Below are 18,295 nucleotides of genomic sequence, written 5' to 3' on the forward strand. Positions count from 1 at the left end.
GGTCAATGAAAATGTAAAGCAATTTTATTTACAAAGGTAATTTATAAGTGTATTAATTATTAAATTATATGGAAAGGAAGTCTATACTATGAAATATAAAAAAAAAAACAACTTGTTGATTTAATTTATGTGAAAGAAGAGAGAAACAGAGGCAGCAAATAAAGGAAAAAATTGAAAAAACAAAAAATATAAAGACAAAGAAGACGAAGAAAATAGCAAAGAACACAAAGAAATTGCAGAAAAAAAGCAGAGAATGAAGTAGAGAATTGCATAAAAAACAAAAAGGTGAAGAATATCGCAGAGCAGGCAAGGGAAGTTGTAGAGGTGAGAAGAAAATTGCACAGAGGAAGAAGAGAATCTCAAAGAAAACCGCAGAGTAAAGAATATTGTAGAGAAGTTGCGAAAGAAAATCATGGTTAATGAAGAAAAGATCACACACAATCACAAATATAGCTGCAGAGAAGATAGAAAAAAAATTGCGAGAAAGAAATTACAAAGAATACAAAAAAAATATTGTAAAGACAACAAGAAAATCACAAAAAATGATGAATTAAACAATAACAAAGACAAAGAAATCGCAGAGAAAAAAATAGTAAAGAATATAAAGACATACAAATGAAATACCAAATAAGATGAAAAAGGAAGTTGCAACAAAGACGAGTAAAAAAAAATAACAGAAAAAATAAAGAAAATAATGGAAAACATGAAGAGAATCATAGAAAACACAAAGAAAATCACAGAGAACATGAAGAAAATCACAGAGTAGAGAAAGAAAATTGCAGAAAAGGCAGAAAAGAAAATCACAAAGATGAAGAATTGTAGGGAACGAGAAGAAAATCGCAGAGAATCGCAGAACAATCATAGAAAAACATGAAGAAGTAATTTGCAGAGAAAATTACAGAGAACACAAAAACGATCACAGAGATGAAGGAAATTACAAATATATAAGAACCAATACAGCTGTGTTACAAATAAACCATATCAAATTTTTTAACAATATGTATAAAATCATAAATTTCAGTACTTTCAACTTTTCAATATAATGTAAAAGTAAAAAAAAAATGGCTTACTGTGTCAAATAAAATAAATTTTATAAGCTAAATGACTAATGACTAATGACTAATACTATTGTTATTAGGCTTTGATAATATAATATCATCTATAAATAGTACCATGGAAACTTAATGCTCTGTAATTTGGATTTCCAATGATTTTTACACAACACTTATCACACAGATTTCATTTTAACATAAAGACTATTTCCTACCTATTAGCGGAGGACCCTGCTGGTGTGGTACCGCAGGGTGCGCCGGCGGATGCGTGTTGGGGTGAGCAGTATTGGGGTGAGTAGTATTGGGGTGAGTAGTATTGGGGTTAGTAGGACTGGGAGACCTTGACCGCTGACACAAACTGGTAGTTCCGTAATCGCCTCTCCTGGACGATCTCAGGGGGCCATACCTGGAGTTGTGTCGGCCTCCTGTGGGCGAGGGCGATCTCGCTGGACTCGTCGAGGCTGACCAGGAGCCTAGAGCGGAAAATTCTTAAAAACAACTTTAAGAATTTGTTCGGTGCAGAAGGATGGTAAAATTTATTTTACAAGCGTTGTTATTAAAAACGAACAGTGACACTTTTTTACTTAATATGAGAAAGAATAAAAATTAAATACAATTTTTAATAAGAACAAAATTTTTTTCACTATTGATATTGCGAGAAACAACTACTTAGGCTATGTGCTCCAACTGGTATTGAATTATGTTGCAAATGTCTAGACTAAATAGCTAAGATTTTTCGACAGCCGAACCACCAGACATATATCGGTTCTGAACTTATTAGTTCTTGTCAGTATGCTATAGGTGAGACAACCAACAAATATTTAGCTACTTGGGAGTCTATCTAGAAACATGTTTTGAGTGTGAGAGAAATTCAAAGCCAGTCAGGGCATATAGCTCGTGGAGTAGTTGTTCCCCACATTATCGTTAATTAGAAAGTTTATTTTACCTAATGCAGTACTAGTCATATTTCTATAGCACTTAGGAAATAGTAGGTTGCTCTATGCTAGTAGGTACAAAGTGATGCTTTGTGCCAGTAGGCATTAAGTTATTAAAAACTTGAAATGATGTTAAAAAGTTAAACCCATCATATTTTTATTTTACATAAATATACATATTTTTAATACATTTTATAAAACAGCAAAAATAATTTAAACCATAAATTAGATTAACTTTTTTGTACTTTAGCTTAAATGCTGTTTAAAAAATAAATTGTATACTATTATTTGATCAACAAAAAATCAGATCAGTTCTGGGGGGACACGTAACTATTGTCCCTAAAAAACTGACCCCCACTTACTAGAGTAACACCCTGTATATAAAATTTAACAGAGATTTCACTCATGGGCACAAGCATATGAAGAATAAAACATTTTCCATTTCTTCTTTATAATGTTCCTTGGAATAAATTTAAAAACAGAATTTAAAGTCTTTATAGCGGTAAAACATGTGGTGCTTTAGGAGTACTATTGAAAAAACACATTAGCTTACCTCTAGGAAATCTAGTTCTTTGAGAGGCTCTCTGATGTTCGTGCTTTACAATTTCCACTACGTTCGATACGGTGTCTGAGAATCCTATATCGTGGTGGAGGTGATGGGGGTACCTCCTACGCGGAGATGGGCTTCTCTGAAGAGAAGGGGAGTTACGTCTAAAAGAGACATTTATTGAAGTACATAGTTACGATGTATATTAACACGAAACTATCTAAATTGGAAAAAATTCTTAGTAATTGTAAATACTACATGTATACAGATTAAATGTTATCTCTCCTTTAATTTTATTACATGAAGAAATATACACTAAAGATCAGGGATGTATTTTCCTAAGGGTGTAGGAGGCGACTGCCCGGGGCGACCTGTTCCTGAGGGGCGGCCGATCACATTCGCCCAAGGCGCATAATTTAGAAGTACGTCCTTGCTAAAGATACATTTTTTACCTCAAAATGTCTCATAGGGTGCGCAATTTTTAGTACTATTGAGCAGTTTCATATATTATTTGAGAAAATAAAAAGTAGGTCAAATATCCCGATATCGATTTTCGAAGAAAATTGAATGCCAAAAGTTTCTCAATGCCTTGATTTGTGAGCATTTCCCATTTTTAGACGTTTTTTAAATAATTTCAAACTTTTTTATTAATTTTTTATAATTTTTGCAAGGTTTTTTCTTAAGATTTTATGATATTTTTCTGTAAATTAAGTTTTTTCTATTATAATCTAAATACATATACGACAATTTATGAAATCAGTTTAAAATTTACATCTAAATTAAAGTATACATGGTGTGCACATTAACTACGTATAATTTCTATAATTTATATTTTCTATGTATTGAGCATTAAATGCTATCCCTTTTTAATTCCATTATATGGAGAGAAATTCACTAGAGATACATTTTTTACCCCATGTATGCCTTGTATGTATAGAATAAACTAATTCTAACAGTATTGGAGTTTCTGGTATTTCTTGAGGAGATAGATAAAAAGTAGATCAAATGTCCCAGGCTCGATTTGATTAGTAGAATCAAGCATTTCTCGTAAGTTATCTACTATCAATTTTTTTTAGTTTTGACAGATTTTTTTTATTCAGGACATTTTTCTACCGGCATTTTTTTATTACAATCTAAGTACTTTTTTGTTAAATGGGCGCTAAATATTTTTCAATTATTGACATCTGTGAAACACTTACATTCAAATGAAAGTATACAGATGTCTACACACTACACACAAAAAATATATGGCATACTTTAAATATTTTTACATGTATTTTATGAGAATTAAATGTTATCTCTTCTTTAATTTTTGTATACGCAGAAAAGGCCTCTACTCTAGAGGTACATTTTTTACCTCAAAGCCTGCATTGTAATTAGAATTTCTGGTATTTCTTGAGGAGATAGAGAAAATGTTGTTCAAATGCTTCAGCCTCGATTTTCAAGAAAAATTAAAAAATTAAAATTATTCACCTTGATTTCTTTGAGAGTAACCGAATGTTCCTCATTTTGACATTTTTTTTTAATTTTGAGTATTTTTTATTACTAACATTTTTATTTTTGTAAGACCTTTATTAAGTTTTTTCAACATTTTTCTATAATTTGCAGTAATTTTTTTATCATAATCCAAGAATGTTTTTGTTAAATGGCATGCCCTAGATATTTTTCATCTTTGAAATGTGTAAAATTTACAATTAAATGAAAATATAGATGAAATTAGAAAATATATAGGATTCCCAAATGATCACATAAGTTAGAGGATAGGAACATTTGAACTACTTTTCGCACATCTGCAAGAAATGCACCAGAAGTGTATTATACATAAAAAAACAAAGAGGTCATCACTTAATTTTCATAGCGGATATTTCACTTACCGAAGACTAGGGCTCTGTCGATGAGAGTTTACATAACCTGATGGGTGTAAATGCTGCTGATCGCCTATACTTTCGCAAGACGGCCTGCGGGAGCCCATGACATCTTGTAACTCCATCGCCTTAGGAAGAGATTTATTTAAAACAGGATTATAATTAGAACGCTCTGTATATGATGGTATGTAGCACTAGTAATAAAAAATATGTAAAAAACTAACAGTCCCATTTATAGAACAGGTCCTGTTCAATGCAACACATAGAGTTAAAAATCATGCAAAAAATCCTCAAAAAAGAGACATGCAGTAGTGCTATATAAAAATTATACACATAAACCGTGTGCAAGTCAAACCCTTTTAACTTTACCTAGATGTTAAAACTAGTTTTTTTTTTTGGTTAGTATATTATTTTAGTGTCACCAGATTTAACCCGATCTTTGGTTAATAGATTTTAAGAAGGTATTTAACATTCATTTTATGTATGTATCCCTAGTAACATGTCAAATGTGATAACTAAAGAGTAACTGATGCATATACTAATAGTTATAATAATAAACGTGCACATAAATGCAATGTTTTGGGACTATCATTTATCGCTAAGAGACCTATAAACTATCTTTATATTTAGTTCTGTGTGTTCTGGTAAAATCCAACTAGAGATTTATATATGTCTATTCTAAAATATACCTTCTAGAAGTTTTCTAAGACTATAACATCATATTTCTGCATCTGTAAAATGAACATCCAAACATTATGACTTGACTTGATTCTATATTGTTTTTTAAAAAAAAAACCTAATACTAGTCTATAACAAAAATACAGTTTACCACCAAATCTGAGTTTGTTTTCACCTTTTTGCTCCTGCAACAAAGAGAAAATCGAGATATATCACAACGGTTATGTTTGATTGTGAAGTATCGCTTTTTTATTTAAGAATGAAGAGTATTTTTGCGAGCGCCAGTGAGTAAGAAAACCATTCAAGAATGTAAAAGCGACTTCACAACTGTCTATTAAACATTGTTTTTTGAAAACTGCTTCAAAATATTGTTAAAAAATGTTAATTTGGCATTTATAGTAGAAATATATATTGATAAGATAATATTATGCAGTAAGTAATCATAGAAATCAGACAAAATCGTTGGAAATAGTTTTCAAGTTCGTAGCTCGGCCGTTAGGGGGCGCAATCTACATACCAAAACATAGAGTTGAATTTTTCTCAGAAATGTTTTCTATTCAGGTATATTAAATAGTACAAATATGGATAGCCGGATTCATTGCGCATCTCTTGTTATTGACAGAAAGAGTGGGGAAACCCCTAATGTCTGATCAGAAAAATGCATTTTTTTAAGGATTGGCTCAAGAAAAGCCCATAGTGTTATACCTCGTTGGAAAGGTTTTTTCATGCTTTATTTCGTGGTGAATGCGTAATGTCATTTACTTCAATATGGAAACCTATAGATGGCGTTATTTCAAAAGAATACCATTTTATAGATTTTTCTAAAAATTTTAAATTTAATGCTATAGTTTTCTTTACAAAATGAATTCAGCAATTCAGCACAAGAAATTGATGAACATAGTATAAGTTTGAATTTTTTAACAAAGTTGTTTATTTATTGGCGCTATTTGTTCCAAGTTCGGGTTGTTTCACGTTTTCTTAAAAACGTGAAATAGCAGGACAAAGCTTTTTATAGATTAGTTTGGAGAGCATAAAAATAGCTACATTTTGACACCAAAAAGGGTTCGATATCTTTTTTTGTTATCAAGTTATTCACAAATTAGTGAGCAAAAAATAAATAATGATAATGAATTGAGAAACATGACGCTATTGAAAAGATATTTAATTACCAAAACAAAATGCCTCTATAAAAGAACCTACCTAAACCCACGCAAATGAGTGAATCAATAACAATCTTGAAAATAATAACAAACATATATTGATATTATATAACGAAAGAACAATTAAATTTTAACAAAAGTAAAGATGTTTATAAATGCTTGAAATACATAGTATTATTTTCAATACAGGAATTTAAACTTCGCTGCGTGTCAATAACAAAGGTTATGCGCAATGAATCCCGCTATCCATATTTGTACTATGTATTTAATTTAATATACCTGAATAGGAAACATTTCTGAGAAAAATTCTACTCCATGTTTTGGTATGTAGATTACGCCCCTTAGCGGCCGAGTTACAAACTTGAAAACTATTTCCAGCAATTTCTCTTGGTTGATTTATTAATCAAAATGTTATTCCCGAAGTTCTAGTGCCTATACTTTCCCTAATATCATATCTCGTCGACCTTAATGAGACACCTTGTATAAAAAATGAAAAGTGAAATGAATGAATTTAAGTAAAGAATAATTGCCTCTGAAAGTTGTATAGTGTTCAATTAAAAAAATATTTCATACTCTTGATACTTATAAAACAATTAAAATGTTAACATTTTAAGACAGTTTCCAAAAAAAATACATTTTTATATTGAAAAAATCCAAAAAAGTTGTTAAAAATTATTTGGTTGTTTCTACCGTTACAGGATGATTTACTAGAACCTGGCAATATTTTAAAGGTACATGTAAAAAGACCACCTATAAAATTTCAGGGCAGTCTGGCTCATTAATTCTATTCTTTTGTATCCTAATTTCCAACACCCGTAGAAGTACTATGAGTCTTAACAGCTAATTCGGACTAGCCATAATTTTGACAGTAACACTTAATAATGTCAAACCTTAGAATAAACAAATTCCACATTAATACCTTCATTTTACAACCTGTTTAGGTATTTTAATGTTTTGATCTGATGGGTAAACTCTTTACAACAGTAATATTTTGCTTAATTCGCTAACTAAATATTCTGACGGAACACTGTTTGCTTCAAAATCTAAGGAAGTTTATGACAATAAAAATTGTCCGTGATTATAATTCGTGTCTGTCAGTGTTTGTGACATTTTCACAAGACTGTAGAAAACTATGACAATATTTGTGTTCAAACAATATGAATGAGAGAAATCCATGAAGAAAATTGAATACTCCAAAATCCACAATTGGAATCAAAACCTACTGAGATATCTAGACATTCGTGGAAAGAGTTCTGGTTGACCGCCAAAAATAACAAAAATGGTACAAACACCTCTTGTTAACATCTGCAAGCATCAAATATGGACTACTGTGACAGAAATTACAGTGATGTGGAACCAAAAAACATATTGAAGGAATGTTGTTGTCAGTGGATACACAATTCTAGTTACGATTTTTTAAGGTAAAGTGGCTTTAGGGGCAATAATTATTAACATCGAAAACTAAATCATAATTCTGTTTCCATCAAGGCAAAAGAAGTACCATTGCTAACGGAACAGAAGCATTTAGCTTGGACTAAATCGAAAGCTACTTGGATAAGTGAAGACTTGAATGTTCAGTAATGAGTCCAAGTTTGACATGTGTGTTGGGGATTTTCATAAGCGTATGGTATGAATGACAAGGGAAGTGTTTCACTAAATCTACTTAAAACTTACAGTAAAATTTCCACAGTCATGATCTGGTGATACATGTTGGCAAAGGGGATAGGGAGAATAGAGTTTATTAACGATACCGTTAATGCAGATAGATATAGGGATATCTTCAACAGTAACTTACTGCCTACAGTATCAGAACAATTTGGCAACAGAAATTTTATTTTCAAACAAAACGGTGCTTCCTCTGTTATATGGCCAAACTTACAAAAAAATGGTTTGCAGACAATGATATTAAACTCTTAAGGTTGGGGTCAAGCAGTCCTAGCCTAAATGTCATTGAAACACTATAACACTATATGAAGAAGTCCTTGCAGACCAATCCCTAAAGGACAATTCCTGATCTCAAAAGAAAAATCTATGAGATCTGGTGATTTCTCACTATGGAGTTTTGTAGATCGTTAGTCGAAACTATGCCAAAAAGAATTGGCACTGTTAAAAAGGCCAAAGGAGACATTACGAATTATTAAATCATAAGCAAACTTTGTTTGGACATTTTCTCGTCACCACATTTTGTAGCTTTGGCTTGATTTTCATTGCAATGCAACTGTTTTTTTTTTCTTTAAATTAATAACTGTCAATCAGTTTTCATGATTACTGAATTTGTAATTTGAAATAAATCACCCTGTATGCATCTACTTTAAATTAATATTAAATTAAATGAAAATGTTAAAATTTTGCTAATTCAAGAGTCCCTACCTTATCGATCGATTTCTTTTGGTGTTCCTCCGCGCCAGAGTAACGAGCGAGCTATCTTCGGGCAAATTCAGGTGAGTATCGCTGTGCTCCTGTCCCCCCATTAGAGGGGCCCCTTCTAAGCTCAGGGAGCCGGCTCTACTCCCGCCGAGATGGCCGGCCATATCCATAAGGCAGTCAAAAAAGGACGCTTTCTGTTTTGTAGAAATAACTTTTACTTAAACCATTTAGCAATCTTATTAGCCACTATGAAATCCACTTATAATCACTTCCTATTTATTGTTATACAGAATTTGTCTTCTAACTAATAAAATGTCTAGTGCTAATATTGAAAATATCTAGAGAATTCAATGAAAATGTGGCCCAAAAAATGTGAAAGAGAAGTACACAGCCTATAGAGATACAGTAAAAACATGCAAAAAATGACGGTACTAGAGAAATTACTTAATAAGAAAGAGCACCAGCCTACCTCTATTATATGGCAGAGCAATGTTTATAATATAAGAATAAATAATAGTAGTTTCCGTACCTCGCAAAAAATAAAGCAAGTTTTTAATTCTTTTTTGAATACTTCTGCAAAATTTTTGCTTCTGAACTTTACACAAGGTGTTACTTTAAATTAGGATTCACAGTTTTTAAAGAGCAACAATATGTTTCCTAGACCACTAATCTAAACTCTTTTTTAATCAAATAGGTAGTCATTACAAAAACATTATAAAAAATAAAGATATTTACAGTCTTAGTTTTTAATAAATATTACTAAAAGCACTGTGTTTAGTTCATGAATCTCAGTGTCAATGACCTCTAACACCTAGTTTAAATAACTACATAATATTAATTCACCTGATATGATATGACAAGATACTAGGTGGCCAAAAGAAAAAAATTTGGCGGAACAGATATGACCGAATACATCACCACTTCATTCTATTGCATTTTTTTACTGAAAACAACACATGCCATAGAACCTGATTGGGTATGCGCATGCAACTCCCGAAAAAAATTAACAAAATCCTTTGTTCATGACGAAATTTAAGAAAACAGACTTATATGTTTGTAAAGGTCAGAGGTAGCCTGTGTAATTGTTAACCCATTCAAAGCAACACCCTGTAAATAGCGTTTAGGAAACGAATGTTGTTTTTCTGAATTAATGGCATTTTTTTACTTTATTTTTCCAGATACACTTTTTTTAAAGACATAGAAGAAAGTTTTTCAGAAAAAGTTGGCAATTACCTTACTTACCCATCGCAATTAAAGCATGTCCCAAAATAGAAGAACGGATATGAGGAATTTACAATACAAATAAAATTTTAAAACATACCAACTTTTCCTATGCACAACTTTCCCCTAGAATATAAATTTCTGATTATAATGGAAAATAGCGAAATGGTAACAAAACATCTACCAATTATTATTTAAAAAATATTAATGTAGGGGAAACGGAAGTTAAGAAAACTCTACAAAAAGACGTTATTAGTAAATAAACGTTTTCAATTAAGAAATTAATAATAAATACCGAACTGGCCAATCATTTAACATTGCTCTATTTGCATTACTCATGCTTCAAACGAAGAAATAGGAACGTGAATAAATTCAAAAAAACATGCAACAGTTGTATAAATACGAAGAAATAGACAAAATACAGACATAGATCGAACTGCAGAACAGTAAAAAAATGCAGACCTCAAGAGTTTACAAAATTATAATGTGTAAAATACACTGGACAAATGGACAAAACGATATTAACGATGAAATCAATCATCTCAAATTCAGTAAAGTTCAGATTTATAAAATGTTAAAAAAGTGTCGTACTTTCGCATATTTAATGACATTGATGGTTATTTTTTTTTCAGAAAAATGTGTAGAAAGTGAAAATATCTTCCTCTAGTTCTTACAAATTTAACAATGAAGAGGGGCGACATCTATTATATTAATGCAAAGTGACTGTCACAGAGAAACTCTCGAAATTGATACTTCTTGTTTTAAAATTAAAGATACTAGATTGATTGAAATAACTCATTTAGAGGGAAAAAAAAGAAAATTGTTACCTGGACTTTTATAAGTGGAAATGGTAAAGGGGCTTATGATGAACGAAAAAAAAATAAATGCGCGAGCAGGGGTGGCGCAGGGTTGATTTGGGGGATTGAAAAGTTGTGAAAAATTGTATCAATGGATTTCTGGCAAAAGTTGACGTCAAAAATATAAGTATCCAATACAAAAGTTGTAGATAATGCAAAAATTTACAACTTTTGTAGAGATCACTTTTTAAAACAACCTTAAAATTTTTGAAAAAAATGTGAAAAATGAGTTTTTTCTGATTTTTCGTTTTTTATTTCTCATTTCCGCAAAAATAATTTAATTTTGACGAAACTTAGTAAAAATATACCTTTCTGTGTCATAAATAAGCACAAATTTTTTTAGATAAAAAAATGAAGATGTTTCCGAGATATTCATTTTTTCCAATCTGAAACACGTTTTTTTAAAGAATGATAATTTTTTCGTTTTGACATATACTTTTTGGTGAAATAAAAAAATCTGTAATGACAGTTCAAAAGCATGCTCAAAAATGCACAATAAAAAAATAAAAAATGACGCAACAACGAATTTTTCAGTAATTGTTGATAATTTGTTTAAATTTAAAAAAATTCAAAAACTGATTACACCATTCAATTGTACAGAAAAAAAATACAAAAAATCTGTTTCTCATTGTTTGACCTAAACTTTATTTTTGTATAGTATTGCTATAAACATCTAAGTCGAATAATGAATAAATAAAATAAATAATAATTCTTTTTCCGTAGGATTGATTAGTGTACCTACTTATTTTTTAAAGATTTTGATGAATTCATAGATATAATTAAATTATTTAAAATTCGTATTTTTGCTTTCAAAATTTTTACAATGGATATTTACAATTAAATAATATTAGGCTAATCTTTTTCTCAACTTTCTAACTTGATCTTCACCGTCCTATCCTTCATTAGACTGGGTTTTTTCCTGATCTTCAAATGTTTCTTTGATATCATTTAATTCTTCGGTTAATTGATTTTCCAGGTTCAAGCAGACTTGGCTGCTCGATTTCATGTGAAATGTCTTTGGAATCACTGAAATTTTCCGAAATTTTGTCAACGTTCAAACAATTTTCGACACCCGCATCTATTACCATCACAACTGGAATTACTCGCAATTACTTCTTTCCAGCCCTACTTGGTTGCAGTTATTTTGTTTCCAAGCCACGTTTGAAGCTGCTCTATAGGAGTGTTGTGTAGCTGCTCCAACAGTTGGTGGTAATTTTTCTAATTTAAAAGTAGACTTTGCAGTTAATACTTTGTATTGCTGATATCTCAAATCATCCAGAGATAATTTTATCATTTTTACATTTGTAATTCGACATAGATGTTTATAGCAATACTGTACAAAAATAAAGTTTTGGGTCAAACAATGAGACTCAGTTTCTTTTGTATTTTTTTCCGTACAATTGATTTTTTTTTTAATTTAAACACATTATCAACAATTACTGAAAAATTCATTGTTGCAATTCATTTTTTATTTTTTTGCATTTTTGAGCATGTTTTTGAACTGTCATTACAGATTTGTTCTGTAGCCATAGAAGAATGTACAATTTTTAAAATAATTAACAATATTGTATTAAGTAAAAGTAAATAATATAAAATCTATCCGGCACACGTAGTTTGCATAAACACTTGAGTCAGAGTGAGACAGACTACAGAACATGACTCGTTTAATTTGGACCGATACCGGATCGTAACATAAGAGTCAGCCGTCTTTGTTTAAGACTGCGTTTTAGTGCATAGAGAATTATTTTGAATTTATATATTTTTTTATAGGAAAACTATTAATTAAAAATTTTAAATTTATGTGGCAATTGACTTTTTACGATGAAAGGAATTTATTAAGAAAAGAAAAAAAAAATGTGAAACTTCTAAATTTTTCACAACTTTTCAACCCCACAAATCAACCCTCCGCCACTCCTGCTCACGCATTTATTTTTTTTACGTTTATTGCAAGCCCCTTTACCATTTCCACTTATAAAAATCCATGTAACAATTTTTTTTTTCTCCAAGTGTATAATTTGGTTGGACTATACACAACAACTCGTGTGACAAATTACTCTATCTTTCCTAAAAATAATTTTATCTCACGTGATGGCAATTTCAAAGCTAAAGTCTCTAAAACAGGGTACAAATTAATCTTCAGCATTCACATTTTTTACCTGGAATGATTTCTGAATGATTACAGCTACTAAATATTTTGATTTGTCTGCAAATGTAATGGACTTATATCAAAAACTGAAGGAGCTATGAAAATCTGAGGTGGGCATCATAATACAAATATGAATATAAAATACAAATCACATCCATGATATTCAAGATCGTGACTTATTTTCTCTATAAATGCACCTAAAAACAGCGCCATCTGTTTATTTTTCGAGTACAAGTTTGTTTTGAGGTTATGTTATTAATTTTGTATTTTTATGTTTTTGAAGTAACTTCTGAACACATTTAACAATACGGGAGAAAATAGTGATAATAATTGACATATAAATGACAAAGGGCTGTAACTGATTTTAATACACTTTTTTTTTTATAAATCTGAACTCGAGACAGGCACAATATGCTGCTAAACGAGTAATTTCTAAAAAAAAACTATCTACTCTCAGGACTGTACTATGAATGAGAATTTTAAAAACATTTTCTAAATATAAAAAAAGAAAAAAGTGAGAAATAAAATGGGAAAATGATATACTACCGCGGTATTTGCTGTAGGACTGTTTCCAAATCCCTGAAAACAATGTACAAAATTATAGGGCACTATTATGTGTCTGATAAAACTTCTGTGTGACTCTGTGCCTTGTTTCTCATTTATAATACGCTAAAGTATAACTAAGAATTTTTCGGACGATAAGATTCTCTCTCTCTCACTAGTATTAAGTAGATTAGGAAGATTAAGAGGTATTACTACGTTTTAAGAAATTTTTAACCCAAATAAAGAAAATTCCAGAAAAGTAAAAGATATTTTCTTTCATTTCCATAAAACGTTTCCCTGCTTTAAAACGAGATTTAGAGTTTTTCATCCAAAAAATTACATGTAATACTTAAGATTTTGGAAATGTTCGAATGTAAATAAAATAGGGTTTTCTACGTAAATGTTGTAATATGTGATTGGGGAACCATTGAACTACTAAACAACGATAGTGTGTCCTACTTCTTATATCTGTTTACAACATGAACTAAACATATTAGTATAATCTCTAATCTATAAGTTTTTCGCATTCTGTTTGAACATTTTATTCTTAACATTTTTTAATAAGCAGAACGTAATTTAAAATACGGAACTTTAAGAGGCAAAACAAAAAGTACATATTTAGCAAGAAATATTAATCAGATGTTGTTTAATGTCTTTTTAAATATTTTAAATTTAATAAGATTAAAAAGTTTAGAATATTTCGCTGCGGGAATAATTTAATTTGGATTTAAAGTGATAAAATTTAAAATATGTGTTAAGGCCTGTAATAAAAAAAAGAAAACATGTTAAGAAGAATAAAATGTAAAAACATAAATAACTAGAACAAGAAAAACCATCGTACACCTATAAAAGAAAGGGTAAAAAAAATATTTACAACACCTACAAACACATTTAAACAATCGAACTTTGAACAACGAATGGCCACAAGTAATTCAAGAGTATCGAAAGAGATGAGTGTGATTGCATTTTTGTAAAAATGTTCTGCCTGTCATATCTGTGATTCTGTAGAGTATAAGTGTGATAGAGGGCGTGTTCGTTTATCTTTCTGCTTACCGGCAACCCGGTGGGCTCCACTTGGCCGAATCTGGTGCTACGCCAGCTCTCCAGGATCAGCAGGCCGGCGTATATTTTCCCGACCGTCACTTTTCCCATGTTCAGCTGATCGTTTGGGGGAACTAGTAAGTCCACCATGTTCTTGGCCTGAAGCGGCCAAATGTTCTTGATTGTCTCTTTCAACTCATCGTCGGCTTGGTCCATTTCATCGGCTAGAATTTAGACAGAAACAGTTTGTTGATGAAAACAGGAACGGTAATGGTAGAAAGAAACCATAAACATTTTTATGAAGATACTTCAAAGTTTCTGGTAGTCCGTCTAAAAAATGATTATGATTATTTTTAATTCATATAAAGGTGACGTCACTATTGAATTTTGAAAAAATGTTTTTTTTTGTTCAAACAATGCTTTAATACCATAAAAACAATATGCAATTGGTTTTATAGTAAAAAAAAAAATTTAAGAGGCCCTGCCAAAGATTTTCCAGCAGGGCCTCGGAGCTCCTATTTAGCGCGATCAATCACTTATGTGCGGTGCTCTAATTCATTACTTTTCTACTGCTTGTTACTTTCGGGATAATAAGTAGTCATGTTACATGTAGGTCATATTTTTCCTTTGCATTCTCTGTTTTGTGTATGGTGCAGGCATCGCATTTTCCTCGGAACTATTTTTTTTCAGTTTTGGTGAATTAATTACTTCACATGGTTGTACGGATCACTTTGAAATTTTGACAGTAGCTCCACAATTAGATTCTCTATAGAAGTAGGTAGAGAATTTTTGTTTCGATATGAACTTTTTATTTTCTTAACAATTAACTGCTTATTTTTTGTCAAAAAATCTAACTTTTGTTTCAATAGTGCACCATTTTTACAGTATTTGATTTAAAAAAAATCCTACGTACTTCTACAGCCAATAGTACAAAGATAATAAATATCTTGGAATATTTGTTCTAGGTCTAAAATTGCACGAATTCGTTCGCTCCTGGAGGCGCTTTCTAAAAAGGTCATTTCAAAGATTGGCTCTCTCGCAGACATTTTGTATAAAAATAATAGTAAAAAAAAATACTTTTTTATACTTAAATATAAGTTGAATAACCCCTCTAAAAAGAATTCTCATTCTCTTTAATATACTCCCGAAGAAAAATTGTCAAAGTTAGGCGTTTTTTGGGTACTAGGGTGGTGTTACCCCTTAAGAGTTCTGTATTAACACCGACAACCCTGCATAGATCAACATCTATGCTAGTCACAAATTTCTCAGTAAAGTCAGCGGTTCTCAACAAGAGCTTAGAGATGCGAAAGACATTCAATTCCTATTAATCTTACATATGAAGAGTTTTTTGGGTCGCTGATCACGAACCTGGTCTCAGAATCACGAAATTCAAAATGGCGGATCCAATATGGCGGACAAGTAAATGAAATGTCTTCAAAAAGCATGAATTTTTTTGTAATGGGGTTTTTTGGGTCTATGATTACGAATCTGGGCTCTAAATCGCGAAATTCAAAATGGCGGATTCTAAGTGGCGGACAAAAGAATAAAAATGTCTCTAAAATGCATGAATTTTTGTGTAGTGGGGTTTTTTGGGTCTCTGATTACAAATCTGAAGGCAGAATTACGAAATTCAAAATGACGTATTCCATATGGCGGACAAAAAAATTAAAAAGATCTTCATAATCCTCAAATATTTGTTTATAGAAACTTTCTTGGATCACTGATTACAATTATGAATTCAGAATCACTAAATTCAAAGTGGCTAATAAAATATTTTCTAAATAATTTATTTGAGTAATTTATATTTTCATAAAATGTTTGGCAGTCTAGTATTTTACTTTCCCCGGTCTGGTCCGTCAGTTGCAGACCGCTGGTCTAGAGAGCTCCACAGAAGGGTAAGAAAGTCAAATTACTCAAGGGCGCCAGAGGTTGCAACCTGCTTCCCTGGACCGAAGGAGCTGAATTAAGTCTACTTTCTAGGATATTTTTAATTTTGTTGTTTTTTTCTGTCAAGAAATTTCTCACTTGGGTGTGTATTAAATTTTCAACTGTACTAAACGGTGTTTCTGTTAGAGCTCAATCCAGAACCTTTTAGGGCTACGACACCTACCCTCCGAAGGGCGGCGATTTCTCCGGCAAAACACCAGCTGTGGTGGTGGCAGCTACTTCCTCTCAAATTAGAGGATTCGTATTTAACACAGCTCAACAAAATATCCAAAAGTAGGGTAATCGTTACATCTTTATTCCTAACTTTTCCGCAAAAAAAATATTAGCTGTATGTTCTACACAGTAAACTGTATCGCTGATTAAAATTATATATATATATATATATTAAGGTTCACTCTGCAGTGTATATCAATTAGAAATAAAATTATATTATCGTTTACCTGATCTCATTTTAATGTTGAGATTCTCCCTAATGAGAGCGAACAAGGTGGACGTAAAATTAACCTTCCCCTCGTCGTCCACAGGCATGTTCATCCTGATCAGCTTCTTATAAGCCAGCCTGTTCGGACACTTGTTTCCGAACCCGAGCGGGGGATCCATATTCTTCAACATGTCGTACATCTCCGTATAATGTATCTTTCCCCTACGAAAAGCCAACGATAAATTAATGACGGACGAAAACGCTTAAACTTACGTCGCGTTCGGATCGTATTCCGCCCAGATTCGCACAAATTCGTCCAAGTGATGGGCCCCCAATATAGAAGAATCCCTGGTTAAATAATCGAAATTGTCCATGATGACCGCAACGAACAGGTTCAACATCTGCAAATCGGAAAATACAAGAAATGTGTCGGAGTATTAACGAAGCGCTTACCAAAAATGAACACAAAAATATAAAAGATACGAAGTACGCGTACGCTAGATTCGACCCACACTGGTTCTCTCCTTTTCCCGTTTTCGGGTCGCAAGGTCTCCCCTTGATGCAGGATAACATTATGCTGGGCCAATTTTCACCAGTCGCACATCTTAAATATAATTGATTATTAAAGAAACATGTTTCAAGAGATGTAACAATTTCATACCTAAATAAAAGCATTAATCCCTGTACGAAATTTCGAAAGTTATTGTGTCTGTTTATAGACTCGGTAGGCTGTTCGGCAATATTCCCAAAAACCTACAATTGTCGGAAATTAATAAAATAATGAATGGAGCATTATGATGTAGATATTGTTTCTTTTTTGTTGATGATAAACTTTTTTACAAATAAAAACCGTGAACAAAGAATACAACTCTACTTTTGCCCAATAAAAATGTCATTTTACTCTTTTTATTCGAGTAGATATTTCCTTCACACTGAAGAGCAATCAATGCAATACATCACACAGTTAATGTTTCAAAAACCTCTTTGTTTTTATTAAAACTTTAGTTGTAAAATTCACTGAAAATCAAATGCAACAGTTTGATTTTTTGTAAAAATTATATTATTAACGGAAATACCCAATATAGTCCAGTCGGTATCTGTTTTAAAAGTAGGTTGTGTGGATGATTCATATAGTAACGCTAATTTTTGTTGGAAGTACATAGTTCTAAATATTATGTAAAATGATAATTACAATATGCGCCCACTGAAAAAGTTGTGCATAATTGTTAGCGCAAGAAAATGAAAAAAAAATAAAAAAGGCGCATTTTTCTCCCTTCTTTCATGTATATCTCGGAGAATATTGACATTAGAGAAAATAGTCAAAGGAAAAAAAGTTTCGTTTTGATATTCTCTTCAAAATAAAAGTAGTCTGAAATTTTTACGTGCATTATTGTTGCTGCAATACAGTATAGACCGAAAAAAAATTTGTGTAAAAAAAGATGTTTTTTTCATGAATTTATTTCGGACCTTGACTTTAGAGCAGCCATATAAAAAGTATGGTTCTGAGTACTTATG

The 18,295-nt window shown here is 31.4% G+C and overlaps 1 protein-coding gene across 1 annotated transcript in view; it reads right to left on the reverse strand.

Moving 5' to 3' along the window:
- The window catches only part of LOC108907193 (voltage-dependent calcium channel type A subunit alpha-1), a 67,675-nt gene that overhangs the window by 3,217 nt on the left and 46,163 nt on the right, over positions 1-18,295 (reverse strand). Inside the window, exons 23-33 of the mRNA XM_023455696.1 lie at positions 17,442-17,533; positions 17,234-17,384; positions 17,054-17,181; positions 16,800-17,002; positions 14,425-14,636; positions 13,375-13,407; positions 8,608-8,798; positions 5,253-5,262; positions 4,409-4,527; positions 2,529-2,698; positions 1,268-1,525 (exon numbers count right to left, since the gene is read on the reverse strand). Coding sequence (XP_023311464.1) covers positions 1,268-1,525; positions 2,529-2,698; positions 4,409-4,527; positions 5,253-5,262; positions 8,608-8,798; positions 13,375-13,407; positions 14,425-14,636; positions 16,800-17,002; positions 17,054-17,181; positions 17,234-17,384; positions 17,442-17,533 — 1,567 coding nt within the window. The remainder of the gene's footprint in view (positions 1-1,267; positions 1,526-2,528; positions 2,699-4,408; positions 4,528-5,252; positions 5,263-8,607; positions 8,799-13,374; positions 13,408-14,424; positions 14,637-16,799; positions 17,003-17,053; positions 17,182-17,233; positions 17,385-17,441; positions 17,534-18,295) is intronic.

This window comes from Anoplophora glabripennis, unplaced genomic scaffold, assembly GCF_000390285.2.
Source record: "Anoplophora glabripennis isolate ALB-LARVAE unplaced genomic scaffold, Agla_2.0 scaffold87, whole genome shotgun sequence".
Lineage (NCBI taxonomy): Eukaryota > Metazoa > Arthropoda > Insecta > Coleoptera > Cerambycidae > Anoplophora > Anoplophora glabripennis.